This window comes from Phycodurus eques, chromosome 9, assembly GCF_024500275.1.
Source record: "Phycodurus eques isolate BA_2022a chromosome 9, UOR_Pequ_1.1, whole genome shotgun sequence".
Lineage (NCBI taxonomy): Eukaryota > Metazoa > Chordata > Actinopteri > Syngnathiformes > Syngnathidae > Phycodurus > Phycodurus eques.
In genome coordinates this window covers 23628733-23655369 of record NC_084533.1, presented here as the reverse complement: position 1 = coordinate 23655369, position 26637 = coordinate 23628733, and the positions used below count along the sequence as shown (strand labels likewise).

Here is a 26637-nt window from a genome sequence, read left to right as displayed (position 1 = left end):
AAATATATATATATATATATATATATATATATATATATATATATATATATATATTCTCATAGGAATGACTGGAGATTGATGATGAAATTAATCTGTTACAGGGTACCAAATTTGCCAATTTTCAAATAACTGTCAATATAAAAACGGGTTTATCACTGTTACTATATTATCTGATTGGGTCAGCAACAAATTCATCTAAAAAGCCAGAGTAGGGGACGGGGGGTCGGTAGATAACTGTTTGCTAAAATGGCAGTGGTGCTAGGGATTTGAAGTCATTGTTAAATCAAGCATTCAGTTTAAGATTACATTCAAACATGAGGGCAAAACATTTCTTGGTAGGGCACACAACTCACAATTGTGTGGTTTAAAAAAAATAAAAAAAATAAAAAAAAATATTTGGATTCTTTTAATTCCTCATCCTCAGTCGCCTGCACTCCAACAACCTTCACTGTGACTGTCACCTGTCCTGGCTCTCTGATTGGCTGCGAGCAAGGCGAGGCCTGGCGCCCTTCACCCAATGCATGGCCCCCGCCCACATGAGGGGCCTGAATGTCCCCGACGTACAGAAGAAGGATTTTCTCTGCAGCGGTGAGTTCATATGTGCGGCTTTGTCAGCGTTATCACAACGGCCATAGCATTAGGAACACCTGCGTCCTCTACAAGAGCTTTATAGAAACAAAATCTATCGTTGTATAGAATGGTGTTGAATATACCTTGGAATTCCTAAACTATCTTTAAAGCTAATTGTGGCCCAATAATTTTGTATAGTACAAAATACTCCCAAATGCATCATCTTCAGTCAGTTAAATGCAACTCAACTCTGACTTTAATACCGCGTACGTACCGTCCTTGTCTCCTTATTACAAGCCATGTTATCATGCAGAGCTCAGACAGCTCAGCATTAAGGTGTCTATTCTAACGGTGACACCATGCAAAAAAAGAGTGTGTTCAGCCAAAAGGCTGACATAAGAGAGGCTTTTCCTATCACTGTTTATAGGCATCTGATTCAGCTCTCTGCTAATTGACTGTCAGGCGCATTTCTCTTTATTAGCCTTTAGCCTCATCGCTTATGCCTACACGGTCCCCATCAGGACTCTGCAAACTGGGTTTGAACCGTTGGAGCTATCTACAATAAGTTGTTTTTTTGTTTGTTTTTTTTCCCCCCACTTTTTCTTCCCCCTTTGAAATCACATGAATTTTCCTTGCAAGCCAGCTTTTATTTCCTGTCCTTCCGGCATTTGTTTCTTATATTTGCTGACACTAAAGATATTATAGTTGTATCCAAATTGGGCCACATGGGATACAAACGTTTTCTTTTGAAATTGGATTTTGTTGGTCAGAGATCTATAGCTTGCAACTGCTTCACTTTTTATCAATTCTATCCCTTAATTCGATTTTATTTATTGAATCCAAACTGGCCGAGCTGGGAGAAAAACATCAGAACTGTATTTTGCAATTTGCTTTATTAGTCAGTGCGCTACATCTTGCACCTGCCTTACTTCTTATCGTTTCCATTCCTTAATGTGATTGTATACTTATGTGTATGTATTCAAATTGGGCCACATGGAAAAAAAACAAGTGAATTGCATCTTGCACTTGCATTTTTAATTGGTCATTGCTCTCTATCTTGCAACGGCTTTACTTCTGACCATTTCCATCCCTTAATACAATTGTATCCTATATGTATGTATTCAAATAGGGCAACATGGAAGAAAAACGTCTGAATTGCAACTTGCAATGGCATTTTAATTGGGCATTGCGCTATATCTTGCAATTGCTTTACTTCTTACCATTTCCATCTCTTGATGCAATTGTATGTTTATATCCAAATTGAGCCACATGGGTAAAAAAAACATCTGAATTGCATCTTTCAAATGCATTTTATCGGCCAGTACGCTATGTCTTGCATCTGATTTGCTTTGTATCATTTCCATCCCTTCATATCGTTTCCTTCACTTATTGCGATTGTATCTATTTATCCAAAGGCCCCGCCCACGTCGAGTCGAGGACGTGTGCGCCCCTGGTGGCAGTGTGCCCACCCAGCTGCACCTGCAACAACAACATTGTGGACTGTCGCCGCAAAAGCCTGACCGAAATACCCACCAACCTCCCGGACGGCATCGTAGAGATGTAAGGCTGCTGTTCATTTCAGTAGACATTTACTTAAAAGTCATGTTTTGACTTCTACTCTTCTACACTGTGGGCTTGCGTGCGTGCGTCCATGTGTGTGCGTGTTGTCGACTGGGGGGTGTTTTCAACTCGATTTGAACTGTAGTCGAGGGGGAAAAAAATACTTTTAAGTTAAAGTGAAAGTCAGAATTTTAGTTGATTGTATACAGTACACACACTCACATAACATGAAAATGGATACTGTCCACATGTGTATTGCATCTATTACAATTCCAAACACCTGCCCAATCCAGCAATACATAAATATTGCTTGGTTTTGATTAAAAATTTTCTGAGAGCTGTTTTCTACTGTAAAATTTTGCTGATGATCTAGGGCAGTCGTACACCACTGTAAACTAAAATAATAAACATTGTGAAATGATAAGCGTTAAGTGTTAATCAAAGTTCAGCATTGTTTTCTTTATAAAGAAAAAAAATTGATACAGATCTTTTATTGGATTTCAATTATAAAGTTCCACAATTCTGGGGATTTAAAAAAAAAAAAAGGATGTTTGAGCAAACCAGCCTGCAAGAGAAACAAACAATGAATGTGATTTGTTTTAAGTAATTAATAGCAATATTTGGGTTATTGTTGCAAATATCCATGAATTATCAGGAATGGTGAAAATTTCCCCCAATTTTTCATTTATTTTTTTCTAAATTGTACAGTGGACTTTAATATACAGTAGTTGGGAAAATATATTCTGTATTGCTGCAGCATCTTGAATAAAACAGCTACTGTAAATGTAATGCTAATTCCCATTCAATAAGAGAAAAAAATATTTGTTCCAAAATATTTCCCAAATGTGTCATTTAAACTTCCTTTATAAAATTATATATTTCCACACATTTACTGTATATGCTCCACCACTTTGGAAACCTCATTCATTATGTGTGTACCCAGTATAGTGGCCGGTTAACATGTATCAAATGTCGACAGTGGAATTTGATTAACTTGCATATCTATTCCAATACATCAGTTGGGTCAATGTCAAAATTCTACCTGCTGGTGTTATGGATCGCTGCCAAATGCGGGTGAACCGTAAGTGTGTGTGCACTGTCAAGTCAATGTCCTCCATGTTTCAATCATCCTCTAATCGTCACCTCAGCCTTATAGATTTTTTTTCCTCGTGCCTATAAAGTGACTTCCCTTTAATGCGTCCTATTGTGTTAAGCCTCTAAGTGCCTTTGTCTCAACCTTGTGTCGCCTCCCGCAAGGAGGATTTAGTTTCATAACTAGCGCTCGTACATTGTCCTTATCGACATCTGTACTTCTTTAATAATGTCGACACCCTTGTGTGAATTTGTTGTTGTTGGTTCACAGTGAAAACTCATGTACAAGGGGAGACGTACAAAGCAGGACACGAGCCAATAAACAAGTAAGGTTGTGTTTAGGGTTGCAATACGAGCAGGGAATTCTAGAATTTTAAGGTCCTTCAAACTTAAATTCTATAGAATGTAACATTTCTGCCATAAATTAAATCCCTTGTTTGATGGAAACTCAATGCCTGTATATAAAATAGCAAAATCCAGCATACACACACAAAAAACATGATTTTACTTTACATTTTTATGTCATCTGGTTTCATGTTTCATCAACAAGTCTGCACACCCCACTTCAAATGTAGAAGGAATTATGAACAGTTCCAAATAGCAGTCAGTATTGGCACAAAACTTTGCAGCTTCTGGAATGGATCGAGGGCATTTCCATTGAGTGGGGAAAAAATGATTTGGGTTACGAGCGTGGTCAATTACACTCGTATCTCAATGCACCACTGTATTCAACATAAGGAGCATGTAGGCACTTCTAAAACGGTAAAAAGGTTCACATCCCAAACGGCTTTTAATCCTGGCAAACATGTCCACATGGATGGATGGATAAATGCGAAAAGCACAGAGGTCAAGAACAGACCACAGTGTGGGTTAAAGAGTAGGAGGATAAGAGGGTCTGGTTAGATCCCATTCATCATCCTGACAGCTGACCCTGGTACTCGCCTTGGCTCCACTCCTCTCACATCCACAGGTTTTCCTCCTTCATCTTCCATTGTCATGTCCTCCAAACGAGCAAACATTAAGAATACATGAACTGGATGCGACTAGTCAACCGCAGTGCATTTTTCCAAATGAACCAATGCAGTAATGCTGCCAGTGTAATCAGTCTTGTAGCGAGACAGAACCTTGGCTTGCGAAAGTAGCGTGCAAAATGTTTTGTTTTCGCAAAAATTTTATTTGTAAAAAGAATATTAGCAGCGCACCGCCGCCAATGACGGATGAATTATCCCGCGTGCCAATGTTTGCATCATTATGATTGACTCCAATACACGGGCTCTACAAAGTAATGTGCGCATGATGGTCTGCTTCCTGGGTTTGGATCACTGTGACGACAATAAATGATCCATCCGTCCGTCCTCTCCCTCATTAGGGTGGCGCCTGTCCCAGCTGATTTTAGAATGAGATGGCGGTACACCCTGGACTGGACGACAGCCAATGACAGGGCTCGTATAGACAAACAAGCATTCACATTTTTATCAATGGAGAATTTAGTTTTCAATTAACTTCACATGCATGTTTTGTGAAGCTGGAGAAAACCCACACATGCTCTGTGAAAAGCGATGGTGAGGCAAGATTCAAACCCAGAACTTCTTAATGCTGAGGCAGATGTGTTAACCATTACTTCACTGTGCTGCCTCACACGTTTTATTTCATTTCTTTAACATTTACTACAAATTCGGTTACTGAGCAACAAAATACTCTTAGTCATTCAATGGAAAATTTGCATTAAATATGCAGTAGTTGTAAGTGTACTGTTATAGTCATATCTACAATTTTGGAAAATAATTTTGCAATTTCAAGTATTCTCTGTAATTCCTTTATATTTCCAGCAGTACACAATAAATGATTTATGATTATCTAACCTTCACTTCATATCTTCCTTCTTTGTGTATCTTTTCAGTCGTTTGGAGCAGAACTTGATCAAAAGTGTCCCGCCAGGAGCCTTTTCTTCCTACAAGAAGCTTAAGAGGATGTAAGTCTGTCCAATCCAGATTGGGAAATCTTTGTCTACAGTAGACATTTCCACACAAATTACAACATGCATAAATACATTCACATTACCATGGATTACATCAACGTAACACACCCACACGCACTTGATTAAGATGTCATCTAAAAATGCAACAAAAATACTCTTACTGTACTTCAGGGACAAAATTAAAAAAACATTTAAATTAATTTGATCTGATGCCTTATCAACAAATGTTCACTGCAGTTTCCTCAAGCATCTGAGTTCTGTTGAATACTATTGAATATATATATATATATATATATATATATATATATATATATATATATATATATATATATATATAATATTGAATAATAATGTGATTGCTAAAAAGCTTCGAGGCCTTTTAAAAATCCCAAATTTGAAAGGTTGACTTGATGTAAGTCAAACACTATTGCATTTTAGTACCAAAAAAAAAAAAAAAATGGATTTAAGGTAACTAAAACATATGAGTAACTGTACTCATCTAGAACAAAGATTGAAGCGCTTCCATTTGTACTTCCTGTCCCAATACGTTTGTCCACATATGGTCTCCTCCTTCATCATGCTAATAGGTGCCTGACATCGCGACTGACACTCGCAAGCAGACACGTGCACAGATTTACCCCTAGTGGTGGTCCAGCACCAGCCCCTTTCCCCTGGATGGAAAAAAAGTGCCCTTTCCGCTGTAGCCCTTTTTTTTCATTCATCAATTAAAAATATATATATAATTACCCTCTCTGTCATCAATTCCCCCTCAAAGTGTTTTGATATCTGATGGACATTTAGTTGACCTTGTAAGAATTGTGCCCCTCACTGATCTCTGGTGCACGTATGCTGCCCTTCACCTTCCTTTGTTAAAGGTTTTATTAACTTGGTTTACTCTGTTGATTGTGTTAAAATACTATCTACAATACATAAGTTAAATATATACTATTGTTTTTACTAATTGTTTGAATAAAAAAGAATTCTCTGCACGTGCCTGCTCGCAAGGACGTGAGGTCATTGTTCAGCCCCCCAATCATCCCCCATCATCGGGAGTGTTCAATAATAAATCCTGCTTCCTGGATGTGAACGACGCGCACTTAACACGCCTCTCGCTCTTTCTCCTTTTGCCTCCCTCACTCCGCACGTTCATCGCATTTCATCCAATCTGCCTGTCCATCATCCGCCAGCTCCTTTACTTACACCCACTTCCTCGTTTTCTCCTGACTAGCACGCCTTCCCTTGACCTCTGCTGATGTATGCTGTGGCCGACAGTTCTAGGACATCTGTATCGCTAATGCACTAACCCCCCCCCGCCCCCCCCTCCCTCTTTTCCTCCCACAGAGACTTGAGTAAGAACCAGATTTCCGACATCGCCGCCGATGCCTTCAGTGGCCTCCGCTCGCTCACCTCCCTGTAAGTGTCCCGCACGAGCATGAACACAAGCGCCGAAGTCGAAGCCAAAGCTCTTCACTGCTGGCCTAAACACTATCAGACGCACTGACCTATATTTACAACCGAAATTCTAATACTTAGGGATAGTGAGGACGACCGCAGCCCAGCTTGTCGTTGCCGTGGTGTTTCAAACAAAACATCTTGACAGTTCATTTCCAGTATTTAGAAAAAAAGGTTTTGCGCTTTGTTATTGGCAGAGGCAAACAAAACATATTACTGAGGTACAGAAAATAAATTGATAAGTCCAATGGTTTAGGGGAAGCCATTAACCATATAAAAGCAATGTTGTTGTTTTTTTTGAGTCACTCCGAGTGCGTAAGTGCAAAACCAAAAAAGCGTCCAATGTACCGTGCAGAGTGTGCTGAACCCAGCTCTAATCCCTCATCTTTGGTGGATATGATGTGTAGTGTTATAGTTGCCATTTTGAAGTCGCCTATTTGCAGGTTTGTTTTTCAGGGGGTTGGAACCTATCCCTTGTTATTCACTGAAACTATTCATCGTCAACGTCATTCATTGCTTCTGTGCTCAGGCCAAAGCCCAATGTAATTTAAAATTATTACATTGGCACCCATTTGTGGCATCTTGGTGCCAAGTAACAATAATGAAGTGAGGGAAGGAGTTTCCTTTAGTCTGGCCATAGCCTTGTCTAAGATAGAAAAGTGCTTTGCCAAAATATGGCATCAATAGATGGTTATAAACCTTTTTATAGGGGGCACGTCAATTACTCCGATTTTTGCGAATCATGGAAGGGCATTAATCTTTTTTTTTTTTTAATTCAATTTTTACATTGTTGTCATATTATTCGATAAATGTTCCTTGTGAACTGCTCCAGATGACGTACGTGGCAAATTTGTAGTGGTATTAAGAGGTAGATTAAGTCGGGAACGTCCCCACCGAAGGCCCAGGTACCAAATGTGTGGCCCATCACTGGGTAAAGTAATTTCATTTCCAGTCATTTAGAAAATCCAAATATTGTGGCTGACACCTAAAGGGGGAGGGATACACATGCGGGCGCATGCGCGCACACACACACATACCGTACATTGATTTGTGTGGCCCGGTTTGTGTATGTAATCACCCAGCGTGTATGATGTTTGCGTGTCTGTAAGAGGGCCAAGTGCGATAAGAACATGAAGGACAGTTTAATTTGAATCAATCTGGAGCGTGAAAACGAGACAGACAGACGGACAAGAAAGGGCAGGCAAAGTGCATTCTCTGCTGGGTGTTAAGAGTGAGAGACTCACACACACACACACACACATTAAGACGTGGCCTCTGTCAGTGCAGGAGAGCTGAGGCGTGATGAGGCAAAAAATTAAATCACCTGAGTGAAGTGAATAGTCGCGTGTGCGGCAGGAATAGAGCATGGCACATCAACCTCAGATTTGGATAAGCCACAGTGAGAAAATATTACAAATTTTAAAGTCTAAGTAGGGTTTTTTTTCCTAAAAATGAAAAAAAAAAAAGTATTATTTTACAATTTAGCTCATTATTGTGATTGTAATTTGCATCATTATGTATTGGAATGCATTCAGACTATGTCTGATAAGTTACATTGTGGTCATTTATAAGATTCCATTTTTAATTTAATAAAATGTTTAACTTTGTGGTTGTACTGCACTATGATAGCGTCAGACCAAGAGCTGCTTCAAATGTTTTGACATTCTTATGTGACGTAATGAGATGGTCTTGACATCAGGAATACTTCTCGATGCAAATTTCACCTACAGTGTTATAACAATCTATGTTAACGATTACCTTTCTACGAGCATCAATCACAACTAAGCTCGTTTGTTGACTCTGTTGTAGAAAACAATACTTGTTCTGATAGAGAATACCTAAAACAAGCACTTGAAGACAAAGTTAACCATGCAGTTAATTACTTTGCAGATGCAATTCGACATGCAACATCTCGAATTTCTGGCCAAGAGGGGGTCTTACAGCTGAATCTTTATACCTCCCTACATGCAAACGATCCGATCAAAATACATGTTACAAATGGGCACAGCCAGGTGGTCAAAGAAAGAAAGAAACAGCATGTGGCCAAACAGGAAGGTCTCAAAGGAGGGGGGCGGGTGTCTTCCTCTAATGGGAATGCATGCAGTCGGCTCGACACATCCGCCTGTTGCTATTGTTCATGAGGCAGACTGTAATCACTTGTGTATTCTAATGACACCAACTGCTGTGATTCAAATTTGATGGTACAAAAACACACGTAAAATGTTCAATTATAACTCATTACATTGTGCAAAGTGTTCCCAATGATTCGTGTTTCCACTGTGTGTACTGTATGTATATGGTGGGTCAACATCAACGAATATATTGTTTCAGAATGGTGGACATAGAAAACATATAACCACAGATGCCAAATACTGTACACATGTTCCATCATAGCACCGTATACACTAAGACTCAATTTATACTACAGTATACAGTATGTTGGTTTTCCATGAGGGCACTCAACTGGTCTAATTCCAACAGCAAAATTCGGAATTTATTTACCTTGTGTGCTAAATGATGTCATTGTTGACTGTTCCACGCAGGGTGCTTTATGGCAACAAGATCACAGAGCTACCAAAGGGATTGTTGGACGGCCTGGTGTCCCTGCAGCTACTGTAAGTACTGTACTCTAGTCAATAATAGCCTAAAATATAGCCTATGACTTGACCATAGAATACACAATTTATGAGCCAAAACAGATATGTAAAAATATTTTTTTTATAGGGAAATGTAAAAAGGCGGCACGGTGGACGACTGGTTAGAGCGTCTGCCTCACAGTTCTGAGGACCTGGGTTCAATCTCCGGCCCCGCCTTTGTGGAGTTTGCATGTTCTCCCTGTGCCTGCGTGGGTTTTCTCCGGGCACTCCGGTTTCCTCCCACATCTCAAAAACATGCATGGTAGGTTAATTGAAGACTCCAAATTGCCCGTAGGTGTGAATGTGAGTGCGGATGGTTGTTTGTTACTATGTGCCCTGCGATTGGCTGGCAACCAGTTCAGGGTGTACCCCGCCTCCTGCCCGAAGATAGCTGGGATAGGCTCCAGCACTCCCGAAACCCTTGTGAGGATAAGCGGCTCAGAAAATGGATGGATGGATGAAAATGTAAAAAGACTTTGACCTATCCCTTGGATCTGTCCTTCATTGTGTGTGTCTCAATGAACAATAATAACGATACAGTCTGGTAAAATAACGAAGTGTGTTTATCATAAATTCTTGCCAGATGACATTCAAAACTTTGGCACCGTTACAGGATGTTGACAAAATAAATAATTCAATGTAAGTGTGACATATGGTCCTTGCAAACACTGCAATCTACCAGCAGAAATTGCTCATGTTCCTGGCTTTTTCCCCTCGTAAAGTGAAGTCAAGCAAATACAATAAGGATGAGCTAATCCAGCCAGTAACTTTTCTGCACATTTGGATGGATGATTGGGGTAGAGACAAAGGTTATATCCCTCGTTATTCCATCTCCTACCTACTTTTAAGGCCCTAACAATGTGTTTATGCCGTTAAAATGTCAACTCTCACCATGTAAGCATACAGGACAATGTGAAAGTTCTTAAATCCTTGCTTGTTTCAGCCTCCTGAACGCCAACAAGATCAATTGTCTTCGGGTCAACACCTTCCAGGACTTGCACAACCTCAACCTGCTGTCGCTGTACGACAACAAGTTACAAACCATCAGCAAGGGACTTTTCACACCACTGCGCTCCATCAAAACTCTGTAAGTACTTACCAACTCTCTGATTAAAAAATGTATATCGCTGTATCCTTTTTCGTCAGGGGTGGACAACCCACATTAGTTCCCTGAGAACATTTAATCTGGTCGACCCGCCGTGCAATTCTCAAACTATAATAAATCTGCAGAGGAACTTTTATAAAAAGCCTAAAAACGTCTAACCCACAAATGCTCATCATATACATCGCCAAGGATCTATTTATCTGACTGTGTGATGCAGCAACAGCTATGTGAACGTGCACTCTGAGGTCTGTTTGAAAGGGACGAGCGAGTAAATCTGTAATTTGATGGGGAGGCAGTGTGAAACCATCTTGAGACCAATCAGTGGTACTGCTACTGTACATTGACATGTGAGACAATCTGAGTGTGCGAGCAGTGCTTGAAATACTAGTCAGTCACTGTAAACTCCCGCAATGTAGGAAGGCAGGCTTGGGTTGTTTGGTTGTTTGTTGTTTAGGTGTCCATCCATCCATCCATTTTCTGAGCCGCTTCTCCTCACTAGGATCGCGGGCGTGCTGAAGCCTATCCCAGCTATCATCGGGCAGGAGGCGGGGTACACCCTGAATATACAAACAAACAACCATTCGCACTCACATTCACACCTACGGGCAATTTAGAGTTGTCAATTAACCTACCACGCATGTTTTTGGGAGGTGGGAGGAAACCAGAGTTCCCGGAGAAAACCCACACAGGCACGGGGAGAACATGCAAACTCCACACAGGCGGGGGCCGGGGATTGAACCCCGGTCCTCAGAACTGTGAGGCAGACGCTCTAAACAGTCGGTCACCGTGTCGCCTGTTTGGGTGTCCATTTATTAAAAATATGCAAATAACGATCAGCAATTCCCGGATTCCCAGTTTCACCTATAATCCAAAAGGCTTCTGATTACTGTAGTTTTTAACATTTGTTTAATAACGCGATTGAAAGAGCTACAGCAGCTGTTTCCATCCCTTTATCTATATCACCTGTTGGATTATGGAATACATTCATGTAGAGGAGGGCCCATCGGGAAATTAAATCTCAGACTCAGGAGGAGCAGTGTCCTAAACCTGATTAAGTGTGAGAAAAAAATGGGTGGATAGATGGATGGATGGATTTTTACTTTAATGGAGACATGCAGTTGAGTAACTATATTGTACTTAATAAAAAACTCTGTGATGCGCTGAACCCGCAATAAGTGGACTGTGATATAGCGAGGGACGACTGTATATTTAATGAAACGTCTAAAATGAAAGTAAATAAAGCCAGACACAAAGTCGTGTTCTACTGCAGTGTTTAGCAGTTTCTCACAAACTGGCTACTGACTACTGTAGTAGTCCTGGAGGTGGCTGAAGCAGTGTCACCGGGCAGCCATATAAAGAAACCACATCGTGACAAATGCACTCTTTCCCTTACAGTCATCTGGCCCAGAATCCCTTTATGTGCGACTGTCACCTGAAGTGGCTGGCTGACTTCCTGTTCGACAACCCCATTGAAACCAGCGGGGCGCGCTGCAGCCACCCCAGAAGACTGGCTAACAAGCGCATCAGCCAAGTCAAAGGCAAGAAGTTCCGCTGCACAGGTAAGGGCACGCTATAATAATATCTGCTTTTTAGGAATATTCTCGCTACTGTATTTGAATTTTGGTCATGCTGGTGGTACCTGTAGAGCTAAGAATTACTTTGGTGGTACTTGGTGTAAAAAAAAATCATAATAATAATAATAATTATAAAAACTATTGATTTAATGTAGATGTTGGAGCCCTTTAATCACTCCTCAAACTGGTTCTGGCTGCCCTCTCCTTGCACCTCCTCTTTCTCCTTGGACATTTCTGGACCTTACCGCCATCTTGTCTTCCCACTCTCTGTTTGCCCCCCCCCAATTCCTTTGCCTCCTGTGTGGACCTGCCCTCTGATTGGCTCGTGCAGCTGTCTCTTGTGCTTGATCTAACCATGTGGCCCCGCCTGCTGTGGCATCACATGGTTCCGTCAAGCGCCAGGGACCGCCCGGCACACGCTCTCCTGCGTCTACTGGCCAATCACATGACTTGGACTCTTAACTGATGAACAATGTTGCAATAAAACATACATTTCAGAAATATGAAAGACTGTTACATGAATGCCCTTTTTCCATTGCATGGTACATACTCAGCTCCATACAAAGCTCTACTTGCTTTTGATGCTTTTCCATTGGCATAACCAGGTACTACACTGCAAAAACTCAAATCTAACCAAGATTGAATGTCAAATCAAGGCGAAATTTGCCGAGATATTTCGTTTTACCAATCAAGAATTAAGCATTTTTTTTACATACAAATCTTCAAGCCCATGTAAAGTGAATTTAAATTTATTTCTAAAAGAAATTATACATTTTGAAGATGACTGCGGAAAACGTACAAATACAATGGGAACTATGTAGTACTCATTTGTGAAGATATAGCATTAAACAGGTTTTCCCCATTTTAGTTTTTATGATTTTTTTTGTGTTTTTGTTTTGTTTTTTGGGCCATGGCTAAAATGAAAGAACTTGAGCGCCTTCATTCGCATCACTGGTTATCCAGTGCAATCGCAGTTAGCTACTGTATTTAGTAGGTCTCAACAATATATCTTATCGATATCAAGATAAGATCATTCAAGATATTATTATCTCAAAATCAACAATATCAATGGCATGCAGTAGATTTTCCCCGCTCGCAACTGCATGGACAGCTCATTTTTACGCTTGTCCATGATTGCAGCGCTAAGGTCAGTGAATTACAAACCTTATTTCATGCTTCCCGTGGATCGCCAGCCAATGACAAACATCTGAGGGCAGGAGCAAGGAGCCAGACACATGTACACAAGCAGGTACTTTCTACACAGAGCGTGGAATTTATAAAGAAAGTTGTCGCGGCTTTAATTAAATTGAGTAATATATTCCAAATTTCATAATTTTTTAAAGTTATTTTTAAGATGTGTTTTTGCAGTGTACAAAGGTACTTTGAATACTTTGGGTCCAAAGTGTGCTGAGCGAATACCAATACCATATGGGCAATTGTTCGTTGTTATTTGTCAGCGCGTCTCGTTTCTGATGCGTTCAATATGGTGTGGATTTCGCCCCTTCCCACTGTAGGAAATCCAAGAAGTAGAGCCAGTTCAGTACATCTCAATAAATTAGAATACTCTCGGAGAATACACGGTACTTCAGCTTTGTAATTCCAAAAGTGAAAATCATAAATTATACAGATATATTCAACACAAGAAAATACTTTTCAGAAGGCCAATTCCAACCTCATTTCCATGTAAAAATCTTATCTAACTTCTCGGAATGTTGGTTTTCATTAGCTGTAAGCTAAAATCATTAAAATAACAAATAAAATGATAATATAGTTTACTTTGTGTCGTGAATTATTTTTTTTAATTGAACTACTGATATGCATGATGTTTTCTGATCCATTTTTAATTAGATGCACCTGTACTGGGCAATGGAAAAATAGCATAATTCAGTTTCATTTCACTTGGAATTATCAGTATTTTAAAATTTGATTTTTGATCATATCTGTATGTACTGGAATGAATACATATTTATTCTGTTTAAGGCCAATAAGTGAAAATGTTTAAGGTAATTCTGTGTTTTCCTTCCATTTGTGAGTTTGTGGGTCTTTAAATGACTGCTTTGTGTCTTAAATGAAGAAATGGCAAACTAAAATGTAACTAACCTGAGAACCTTGACCCTTAACCTTGGAACTTTCACAACAAGGAATAAACTGATCGATAGTAGGAATGGTATTGCTAAAAGCCACTTTGCGTCGTTAATTATTGCACAACAAGACCGCTGAGATTTGGCATCCCCCTGTCACACCTGCTCCAGCTGCAAAATGGTTGTAAGGCAGTGCTTCAGCGGCTAGCATGGCTTATCCCAGTGCACCTTTTAAAACCTCCGAACCCTCATCTTTTGCCACTAAAGTAACAACTAATGAGCTTTCTGTATTCTAAAAATAAAAATACCTCATCTTTTTCCTTACTTTCTCCCTTACAACAACCAGCATGGTTTGTGTCAACCCAGAGACATTATTAAAGAGAGATTATTTGGCTCAAGAGAGGCGCAAACTTTACTACAATGACAGAAACGTAACATAAAGTTTGGAATTCAGGTTGTTAATTGCAAAGTAGAAATTACATAGGAATATAGACTTTCCAAGGAAAGAAATTGCTTAACGATGACGCTGGTTAATACCATGCAAATGTGCCCTCTTAATTAGCATAAGAGTAACATTGGAACAATCTGATCTGATCCTACATTTTTGTTTGTTATATTGAATTCAATTAAAACCTTTCCCTAAGTGACTTTTTGTCGCTCCCTTCACGACAGGTCAAGAGGACTATCGCAGTCGACTGAGCGGCGAATGTTTCCAGGACCTGGTTTGTCCCGAGAAATGTCGCTGCGAGGGCACCTGTGGTCGACTGCTCCAACCTGAAACTGACCCGCATTCCCGCACACATCCCAGAACACACTACCGACCTGTAAGTCACACAAAAATATCAGCGAATGTACGAGTATGTTAATGTCTTGCGCACAGACAATAATAGTCAAATGACTGAAAATGTTGTAATATGCCTGCCAGACCTGTAGTTAGCGATGTCAAGAACAAACACAACCGCACGTCTCGGCTTTTATCGTCTTTCTTTGTCGCAATGAGATGGTCTGTCAACAAATTACAGTACAAACAGAAAAAGCCTGAATGGGACTCTTGTCCAGTCTATTGCAATCTATCTCCTACATACATTAAGGTGTAACAATTTTCAATTATTGGCATCTAACCTTTAGCCGTAATTATCATCAGAATATCCCTCCAGAGTACTGTACACTGTTATACTGACAACATGACTAAGCAATTTGATTGTCTTAGCGTGCACAATGGCACAAGGACTTGACATTCTGATGGCACTGACATGTTCATTGACACAGATCATTTCTTTGGAGAGATGAACTGCGCATTTTGAGCAAGAGACTGGCTTTTGCTGGTAATCCATGGTGTTTTGCTATTTGTATGAAGTGTTTTGTGATACGCACTTACTGTTTTGCAAATGCTGTTGATTCAACAAATGTACCAAAGTGACTGAGAAAAACTGTAAGTGCCATGGCAAACCCTCGCGAAAAACACACCTCGCATCTCCCGTAAGAATACGTCAACCTTCCCCCATCTTGCATCGTCGCTATTTCATTATTTTTTTTGGCGACCATGTTTAAAATGGGAAAAAAAAGACGAGCTTCTCATTGATATTTTCCATCTCCCTTCAAGACCCCAAAGGAGCCATCATGATATCCAGTCTCTCACACGAGCATACTGAAGAGTCCCTTATATCCTTTTATAGCAGTGACAAATGGGGTTGCACATAGAGAGCAATATGCAACAGGGATATTCTGATTACATTGTGAGCAGGTTTAAAGTATTTTGGCTCTGTGTTCATCATCTACTGAGGGCTGATAGGGGATTATTATAATAAGAAAGAACCAAGATGGGGACCTGCTCAGTATTCACCGGAGCTCTTAAACACAAAGAATGACATGAAATGTAAGGACGTCAATGCAATGTGTGATGAAGTCGAGTCCTTAGAGGTGCACATAAAGAGAACTGGTTGCCACAAAGCACAGTGATGCAGAGATAGTGAAATATTCATAAAAATATATATACAAAAAAAGATGTAGGAAATCAGACAAAAGCAAAAACGTTTGAGTGGACCCCATGTTGGTTTAAGAATAAAAATGAATACTAATTCAAAGACCCTTAATGACATATTGCAGTCTCTCTCATTCAGATGCAAGTACCTATTCACAAATATCGTTATGAATAATTTCAAGCAGGGACATTTTCTGTCATACTTTTGAAAAGGGCAGCACGGTGGACGACTGGTTAGCACATCTGCCTCACATTTCTGTGGACCTGGGTTCAAATCCGGCCTCGCCTGTGTGGAGTTTGCATATTCTCCCCGTGCCTGCGTGGTTTTCTACGGCAACTCCAGTTTCCTCCCACATCCCAAAAAACATGCATGGTAGGTTAAGTGGAGACTCTAAATTGCCCGAAAGTGTGAATGTGAGTGCGGATGGTTGTTTGTTACTATGTGCCCTGCGATTGGCTGGCAACCAGTTCAGGGTGTACCCCACCTCTCGCCCGAAGATAGCTGGGATAGGCTCCAGCACGCCCGTGACCCTAGTGGGGATAAGCGGTGTGGAAAATGAATGAATGGATACATTTGAAAAGAGGAATTGCCAAACAATGTAAAAGTCATAAATATATGAATAAATAACCGATCTACACAAAATAGAAGATGAGTAAGAGGAATGCCAAATGGTGGAACAGCGGGGTTTCGATGCAAACTGAATGAAATAGCAGAGTTTGGAGGCAAAAACCGTTGTTCAAGCACAGTCGATGCAGAATCCTTACAGCAACAGCGTCGTTTCGATCATCGCCGCCTAGCGTCCTCTCCGGGCAGAAGAGGAGTGTGGGGGGGGGGGGGGGGGGGCAGCAGTAAAACAGGTCAAAATCCAGATGTCAGGGGGAAAGACTGGGCAAGAGGCAAGTTGCATACTTGGTGTGGTTTAACTAAATGCAAGTTTAAAAGTGAGTCTTAAGTCGAGATTTAAAGCATCAAATTTATCAACTATAAATGCCTCTTTCCTATGCTGTTTATTCGTTACTAGGTATTTTAACAACTTATGGAGTGTTTTTTTCCTTCTCAGCTCTTTTTTTTCTGTGCATGTTTTGAGGTCATTTAATTTTTTATTAACAATATTATGTTGTCTGTTTCAGATAAAGATTAGGAAAGTTCAAGTTTGAAAAATCTTGACTCCTGTTGTCTTTGTATTAAGAAGTATCTGAAACTGATTGTTCATGTGAACCGTTAATCTTTTAAACATTGTCTTTGTATAACATAACTTTTCATCCTTCAAATCAGTCACAAAAAGCAATGGGCTTTATAAGCTGCCTCATTAGAGCATTATTGTCGATTCTTCTTCCCTCCTGCTATAATATGAATTTATTGGTGAGAATATTTTCTCTTGAAACGCACTCTCTGAGATCACATACTTTATAGTGTGATTACGTCTTTTCATACGTATATACAGCAATTTATGAGCTCAATTGTTTTCAACGGAACAGAAAGGCCTACACAAAGTTAACTCTCATAATAGCCTTTTAGTAAAAATGGCCTCAATAAAACAGATGTTTTGTGTTTTGCCAGGGCTTTGGGCGTTGTGGATATTGATGACCCCAGAGAAGTGTTTCATTGTTGTCTCTTCTTTTTTCACCCTCTTCTCTAAGTTAGCAACCTCACTTCTCTTGTTAACATTTGAAAAGTCGCTAAAGGCTTTTTAACTTTAACTCAGAAAGATCGAGTTTGTGACAGAATTCACCGTTTGACCACATCAATGTGTCTTTTGGTTGTGCAGGCGGCTGAACGACAACGAGATCGCCTTACTGGAGGGAACCGGGATGTTCAAGAAGCTGCCAAATTTGAGGAAAATGTATGTACGCTTTGTGCCAAATACTGTATTTGAATTTTGGTTGCGTCAAAGTTTCGTCCGACCATAGCACTTTCTCCCATGGCTTCTCCGAGTCATTTAGATATACACTGACAAGCTTACGGCGAACCTCTACATGTGCCTTCTTTAGCAGGGGGCACTGCAAAATGTCTGTGCAATATGGCGCTGGCCGAGGGCGACCGATGGTCATTTTGTGTGTTTTCCACTTTGGAATAAAGGAGCCAGTAGTGTTGTCTTTTGCTGGTGTTTTTGTGATCCATTCCAGCCTTGTGCAACTCTACAATCTCTATTACTGAGATCTTTTGACAGCTTTTTTAGTCTTGCCCATGTTGGTTTAGGGGCCTCTTCGGAAAGTCAAATCTCCTAACCTTTATAGCACATTTCCTTAACCTTTGCAGAAAACGCCATCAAGTCAAAGAGAAATAAAAATGTGCTTCCTTTTGGACATAGGAAAGGGCAGCACTGGTCAAAATGATTTTCCAAATCATCATGCGACGCCGAATATTGCTAATGTAAATTTCTGGCGTGAAACTACTATTTTCCAAAGAACGACTACAAAAAAGAACCTGTCCATGGTTGTATTTATTTCAATCAGTTTGTCGCCACACTGAAAATCACTTAAGTGGCTAATATTATGTTGATGTGAAAATTAATTGCACTGAGGAGTCTTTCTTAAATGTGAAGTTGGCATTGTATTGGTGTAAAATATATGCTACAAAAATAACTTATGATGTTTTCTACTATTAACACTGAAAGTTATATAAAAGTAAATTACTCAAGATTTGTAGCTTCTTCTCCATAAGTGTTTTTGTGTCTTTGTTGCTTTAAATTTTGCTGCCTTAAAGGATTATGAAATGTTGGTCAAGCATAAACTATGCTAAAGATGGGTTGGTGGTTGCATTGTGACACCTTTCCTAAGCATTTTTTTGAATTCGAATAACCTTTCCTCCAAGTTGTTTTGAGTCATCTCGCTCCGGATAGAAAAGGAAAGTATCAAAGCAAAAACGAGAATCTGAGGAGGTCCAAGAGATTGAAAGGTAAAACGACTGATATTCTGTCTGTTACCATAATCAAAATCATTTATCTACCATCAAAATTTGAAACTGTTCATCTGTCTGTAAGCGAGCAAACTTATACATTCAACAGGGGATCAAATCATTATTCCCTCCCACTGCAAAGGTCGACTGCTTTTCTTCTCTGGTCCGCTAACGCCTTGAAGCACGCAGTGACAGCAGTGTGATAATTCTCGAGGTCCCTGCAACTTGCACTTTATATGTTTGTTAAGGCAGCTACACACGCACGGACCAATGTTATCTGTCTAGTTCAGGGGATGTCTCATTATTATGTAAATTAGGTGGCTGTTCCCTGTCGACCATTTCAGCATTTGTTCCGCCCGTGTTCCTCTATATGGAACTCGCATACGCTGATCTCTTTCAGTGTCTTCTCATAAGAATGTAGTGGGGATTGGTATTGCAATATTGAGCACGAGCAAAACATAAAACATTATTCACAGCGGCCATAACATTAGGTACTGTCAATATAAACATTCCGTTTTGATTAACACTTTCAGAGATGAAAAAAAAAAACTAACACATTGCATAGCTTTTTGTATAAAATCCTACTAAATTCCCATTTGAACGGGTCCTCTATGTCTGTACATTTGGCGAGTCACTTCAATGTAAATCCTATGCAACCATATATGGATTTTTTTTTTTCCCTTGTCTTATGGGCAGTGCACTATTACTGTATGCAAATTTTAACATAGAGGCACATCAATCAGAAATGTATTTTTTTCTTTTCTTTTTTTTTTTAAGAAAAATAATTTGTACTTTCCGTCACATTAGCCTTGCTCTCCCAAGCGACATATTGGATTTGGACACATATAGAGGCGGTCCTAACTGCTCATTATGTCCGCCAGCCACAAAGACTATATAGCCAATGTGGATTATATTAATTTATGTATAGCCCACCTCGCTGCTTTATTGGGCAGGTTAGCATTGGAATAATTGAACGGCAAAATAGATACTCAGGAGAACACATGGGGAGGGAAATGGAGACGGAAAAGGTGGCAGAAAACATGTTGAGTGTGAGGAATTAAAAAAGGAAAATACGTGGGGAAGTCACTAGCGCGAAGTGGACGAGAGGCATTAAAACAAGCCAGGAAGATATGGAGAGGAGGAAGCCAATATTTAGTGGAAATAGAGGATCGGTCTTCGATTCAGATTTACAGCTGTGCTTTATGTACAACCTGGTCGTGTGTGTGTGTGTGTGTGTGTGTGTGTGTGTATGTGTGTGTGTATGTGTGTGTGTGTGATAGAAGCTGGTTGGTGAGGAAAAAAACACCAACAGTTGATTTATTGGAGAGGAAATTGCTATCCATCTAGCATCGTCACTGACTATATAGATTGGGTGCGCTCTCATTTCCATTTTGCTCCTCTCAATTCCTTCCATCTGTTCTTCATCCTCTCATCGTCTTCCTCTCCCCCGGCGCCGATAAGAGGCGGCACGCACGGCATCCCCCGAGGTTCCGGAGGCCGTGATAGGCATCATCTCGACTTATTGTCTCTGTGGCTTTTCGCTTTTCACATTTTGTGGGGAGATAGATTGTCGTCACTTGTCAGATGAATGTGTGGATGCAACAGGAAATCCTCAGGTTGTCAAGATGCAACGTTAGGTACTCCTGCACAATCTGAGTCAGAATACAAGAACCCCCACACTCATGGACAAGTGAAATAAGGCAGCTCGAAGTGCTGCCCCCATGAGTGAAAATGCAATCGATGCTGGCAAGAACTCTCTTTTATAGACTCTGCGCCCCGAAAGCCTTTTATTGTCACTATACAAAGATTTGCTGCATGGAGTCTACTCATTGAGCCTACAGTGTATGTTACGTTTTTTTCTTTTTCTTATCCTTCTTTATTAGAAAACCACACAACTACTGTAAACATGTAAACATGAAGAGATAGGAATTGTATTCAAGGAAAAAAAACTGAAGGACAAAAAGTCACACATTTTTAATTGGCAAGTATTTTCACGAGTGCCCTATAAAGGGTTAATCGATTAAATTTGGGTACCTTGAGCATTTTTTTAGTTTCGTTTTCATTTGTGTGATATTGTTATTTGAGCGGTCCGGTTCACGTTTGTGCATGGGTGGCAACGTCATAGTGGCTGGAGGAGCGAAGCTTGCAATGAAGTCGATGGAAGATAGGTACAGGATTTTAAGCTTGTTCGTCTGTGTGCTTTAATGACATTGACATAATATTAAAAAAAACTGTTTTTGTGACTTTTTTGTTGTAGCAACCTGAGCAACAACAAACTGCGGGACATCCGCGAGGGAACATTCGATGGAGCGTCTGGGGTTCTGGAGCTTCTCCTGACCGGCAACAAGCTCACAGGACTGCCAGGGACGAATGTTCCGAGGCCTCACTGGCTTGAAAACTCTGTAAGTGTTCAGTGTTTCCCTCCCCACAGTCGCAGTTTTTTTTTTTTTTATTTGTTTTTGTTTAAATTCGGTTAGGCCAAAGTAATTATGATTTTTGCGTCATTTTGTGGAATCCTTGGTACTAAAACTTGGTTGATGTATGTGCGCCAATATAGTGGAAGAATGCCCCTAAACGGGATAAACAGCACATTTGAAGAAGGATTGGACATTTTTATGTAGCATTGAGAATTTTGTTGGTCAGCACTGGATTTTGTTGGTCAGCACTGGATGTTGTTAAATGTGCGCGAATTGTTGCCTTTTTGATTTGTGTTAGTAACTGATACCGTGGGAGTGTTTATCCACCCACCCTGAAATCAAAGCTAATGATGGCCTCATTTAGCAACCCACGCTAAACTGGCTAGCGTCCAATTAGATGGTTATATGATAGCGTACCAAATCATGAGCCAAGATAATGTCGTCTGTGGATGCGCGGTAATGATGAGCTAATGCTATCATTTATATATATATATATATATATATATATATATATGCTGGCAAATGACTCTAATGGCATCAAGACCGTCTCTGTCTTATGTTAAGCGGCTCCACGCTACAGTAATAGCCATGCTAACTTGGTTAACCTCCCCGCAGTTTGCTAACTAACTCAATTAGCTGCAACCCATGTGACTCGAAGACCACGGCTGATGTCTCGGGACAGACTCTGTTGCGGTTGCCCTTTAGGGAGCGCTCAGATCATATTATGCTATTCAATCCTTTTTATTTTTATTTTTATCCACTCAAGTAGACGTTTTGTGTCCAAGACACACATCGCTAAAGCCCAGTTTATAACTTTTGTTTGGTTTTGACTGAGGGGTATAAACATGAGAATGTTTGGCATTAGTTTAGTGTTTGAAAAGGAACACCTGCCACGCGCTACATTGATGTAAGTATTGTCTGAGTAACCAAAGCCTCCAATTGACAGCTGTTTGTTGCTATAAATGCTTTATAATGAGTCTGTGACGGTAATAATCTTCCAGTGCAAATATTTTCCCAACAAATGACATTTTTTCAGTGCAAGCCATGTTGTATTTGTAGTGAATTGTATTTGCATTCTGCTTTCCCTGTACAATTGAGAGATGAGTGACAAGGACTTATGATTTATTTGTACGATTTATAACCTGTTTTCCAGAATGCTGCGGAGCAACCAGATCAGCTGCATTGACAACACAACATTTACGGGCCTGAGCTCGGTGCGTCTGCTGTCGCTGTACGACAATCGGATCTCCAGCATCGCTCCGGGAGCCTTTGCCACCCTGCACTCCCTCTCTACCATGTGAGTTGTTTATTTTTTCCTCCCATAGCTTAAGGCAGTGTTTCGCTCTGGTTTCACTTTTTTTGAGCCAAGGCACAAATTCTACATTGGAAAAATCTCACAGCACATCACCAAACAAAATTGTCACAAAAAAGTGGATAGACAGGTTAGTTATGTACTTTCTGACCTCTAACGATTTGTTACGCCTGTCACAATTTGTCACTGGCATAAATAGATGAACAATGATTAACATTAGAATGTTATTTATAGTAAATAATATTTTTCGGACCAGTAAGTGAAATGGGGTAATTTCTCAGGGCACAGTGGTTGAGAATCAAAAAATAGTGGGGGCCCGGGTAAGGAGTGGTTCGCTTTCATAAAACAGTTGGAGGATTTTGGAGAAAGCATATCACAGACGTATTATGCTTACAAACTGTTTTGCCTCCTTTAATTTGTCCAACTGACATCACATACATTCAATTCTCAAACCATACATAAGCAAAGGGAAGGGATTCAAGGATATTATTTTTAGACCTGTACCGAACTGTAAAACAATTGGTGTGCATTTCTGCAGTGTTTTGTCAAGTACTGGCCTTGCATGCACACTGTATTCTTCTGTTTAGTTGTGTTTGCAGGTCCAAGTGAACTGAGATTTTTTTACACGATCACCTTTACGAGAACCTAAAATGTACTGAAATTGATTCCCCCAATTTTTACTAGGTTGTTCTCATGGAAACTTACCCAAAGGCGAGTTGTTTTATCAGCCACATTCCATGTTGCGATTATGAGCAAATGAGATGCCAGCACTGCTTCTTCAATCGTCTGACCAACTACTGTCCATGTGAAGGTTGCAAATAACATATTTTACCAGCGTAATAAAACCTCCCGTTTATCTTTTATGTTTTTAGTGTGCACACATAGAACACCATAAAAGCGCTCCCTCAAAATAACAAGAGCTTGTATACCTGTCACCTTCAATGCAGGTTCTTTTTGGGAAGAAGGTTTTAACAGGGAGATTGGACAAATACAGATTGCTGTGTAAACTTAAACTGAAACAGCAGCCTCTAGAGTTCCTGCAAACAGAAGATCCACCAATCAGCTGTCTTTGTCTTTCACACAGAACCTGGCACGTTACATCTCTGATTCTACCCAAAAAAATGGCAGAGCGACTCGGTACCGCCCAATCCGTGTCTCTTTATACATAACAGAAGTACTTTGAAACGGTATAGGATGTAAATCGATTACTTGAACCAGTGTTTCTCAACTTGCCAAGACACATATTATTACATGAGAAAACTTTCATGGCACACCATCCGACAAAGTATATGCAGTATATTATAATCATGATCATCTTGTCTTATCCTCACAAATTTAATTCTAGGCCTGTTTAGTCGAGCACAAAGCTCTTATTGTGTTGTATTAACGTAAACGGGTGGATATACAGTACAGGTTAATGGGACTTTCTGCCATCTAGTGTAAGCGCATTTAATTGTCGCTATACATCGCTAGCATAGATGAATGAGCAAAGATACATAGTTTGTAGTAAATAGTAATTTTCAGACCAATTAAGTGAAATTGGATCATGATTTCTCTCGCCACAGTGGTTTGGAATCACTGACTTAACACTACAAACCTGTTGCTAACTAAAACAGCAGCACCTATGGACGCACATAACCGTAATTGTGTGTCCAGTCTGTCTTGTTTTGCTTGCTTTCTGTTTCTTTGCATGTCTAAATTTTTTTCGCACTGTATTATAATATTGTAAAAAAATTAGCTTGCAGTTGAGTAAATGAACGCCCCGCACCACTATTTATGAAAATTATTTTTTTGTTTTATCCATGCATCAATCTTTGCAATTACTTTTAATTGGCATACATCGGGCGACATAAAAGAAACAAGGGTAATTGTTGTAGAAAGCCTGTTTGCTCATTTCCTTATCTGCCTTTTGTTTTTTGTTTTTTTAAGCTCCCTTCCCCCCCACCCGCACACCCTTTAACGCCTACCTCTTGTTTCCCAGTAGAGTGTGTGAGTTTAATTAAAAGATTAACACGTGGAAAGGGGGAAGGAAGGGATTTTGCTGAGGTTGGGTCACCACACACCGAGGTCAATTCATCGCGAGGAAATGAGGAAATCACTGGCCCTCCCAAGCTATAGCAGGAACCTTTTAACATTGTGTCACATAATGCGTTATTACGTGTTTTGCTTAATTGCCCTTGCAGAATTGTAAAACCTGTTTGTGGCTTTGGTTATTTGAAATAGTGTTTTTAAACAATACAATGAAATGAATGGAAAAGCTATGAATCTGTTCTAGTCTATTTGTTAGTCCGTCAATCGAATGTTGCATTTTTGTTAGCATTAAGCCATCCATCCATTTTCTGAGCCACTTCTCCTCACTAGGGTCGCGGGCGTGCTGGAGCCTATCCCAGCTGTCATCGGGCAGGAGGCGGGGTACACCCTGAACTGGTTGCCAGCCAATCGCAGGGCAGATACAAACAAACAACCATCTGCACTCACCTTCACACCTACGGGCAATTTAGAGTCTCTAATTAATACCATTAAGCCAAACAGACTTTATTAAGGCAAGCCATGTGGTTGTTTTAAATACACAATGTGTAATTCTGTTTTGTTTTTTCTGCCAAACTGCTGCTTGTTGTGAAGTGAGTTCAGCTTAACTGCCACCATACAGCACTCGTATCTCCAGTGTTTGCTTACAAGTCCAAAGCAAAACATCAGCCAAACGACAGCTCTTATCTCGAAAAAGTTTGTCAGCTCACTCGTATCTCAAGTTACAGTATTGATTTTCCGTCTATATAGGAGTCTGACTTCAGGGCATGACAAAAACGGTCAAACTATATATAATACGAAGCCACTGAAAAGATAAAGATGCGTATAAAAGCTGTTGTCAGTAACATTGAAGAGCAAAGACTTGAGGTACAGTAGTTGCGATCGTGTTGGAGCAACAGACTTCTATTGGCTGGAGGAGTTAAGGAGCAATGGTAAAAATTGTACTGGCATTACCAGATAACTATGAACCCTTTATTGCTCAGTGACTGTTTTTTGTCAATGTCTTTATGTCTCAAAAGTGTTCTCTGTCAATTGACTGTCTGTTGTCGTACTCGAGCGGCTCCAACTACCTGAGACAAATTCCTTGTGTGTTTTTTGGACATACTTGGCAAATAAAGATGATTCTGTTTCTGAGAAAATCAGTGTGTTGTTTATTGCTGTAACTATGGTAACAAAGGTCCCCGAAGCCGAATCACAAACGGAGCCAGAGCAAAACAGTAGCTCTGACCCATCATTCCCTTTTCAAGATGAACTTTTGTCTTGGAAGATTATGCCAGCTGCCAAACACTTTCTCCTCACCCCACCTCAGGTTTAATATGTCTCACCATAAATATCACATGAGCATTCGGAAAGGCAACAAAACACTATGAGAAGTCATCAAAAAAGAAGAATATGATGAATATGATAACCTTCTTTTCTTTCGTTTGCTTCTTTGACTGTTTGGCTCGCCAGGCCTGCTTATCGCTGCCTCACTGTATCTCATTTAGTTCACAAAATGAATTTTAAAAGAAAAAGAATAACCTTTTTTTTTTTCCTGGCCTCTTTTATTTTCTCTTTGCCCCCCACCATGCTCTTCCATCTAAATGTATTTGAATGTATGACCATTAGTGCCTAAGTAGTTTGTAGTGTTGTTAAGTAACCAGCGAAATTCTGCTGTTCTTAGCAACTGGCAAACGCTTGCTCTTCCTTGCTTGTGGATGGTGATCCTTTTGATGGGCTTTATCAGGTCTCGTCATCTTACCAAAGGGTTGTTTTAAATGCAGAAATACTGAATGCATATCGCAGTCACCGACAGTGCGCTGGTTCACCCGCCTAACTTCAGTGCAGGCATCTTGGGTTCCGTTCCCATTTAGTCAAGTGTGAATGTACGTAAATGGTCGTCAATCTCTTTAAGTGCCCTGTGATTGAGTGGAGTCCGTCTTTTGAGCTGATGCTGTCTAATAGGTAGAAAT

General features: G+C 40.2%; 1 protein-coding gene across 1 annotated transcript in view; it reads left to right on the top strand.

Annotated features, from left to right (window-relative positions):
• slit3 (slit homolog 3 (Drosophila)) overlaps positions 1-26637 on the top strand; it is a 234223-nt gene that overhangs the window by 154837 nt on the left and 52749 nt on the right. The window contains 13 exon segments of the mRNA XM_061685536.1: positions 425-588; positions 1986-2130; positions 5123-5194; positions 6542-6613; positions 9196-9267; positions 10232-10375; positions 11789-11952; positions 14721-14803; positions 14805-14872; positions 17799-17873; positions 21186-21279; positions 21281-21330; positions 22499-22642. Coding sequence (XP_061541520.1) covers positions 425-588; positions 1986-2130; positions 5123-5194; positions 6542-6613; positions 9196-9267; positions 10232-10375; positions 11789-11952; positions 14721-14803; positions 14805-14872; positions 17799-17873; positions 21186-21279; positions 21281-21330; positions 22499-22642 — 1347 coding nt within the window.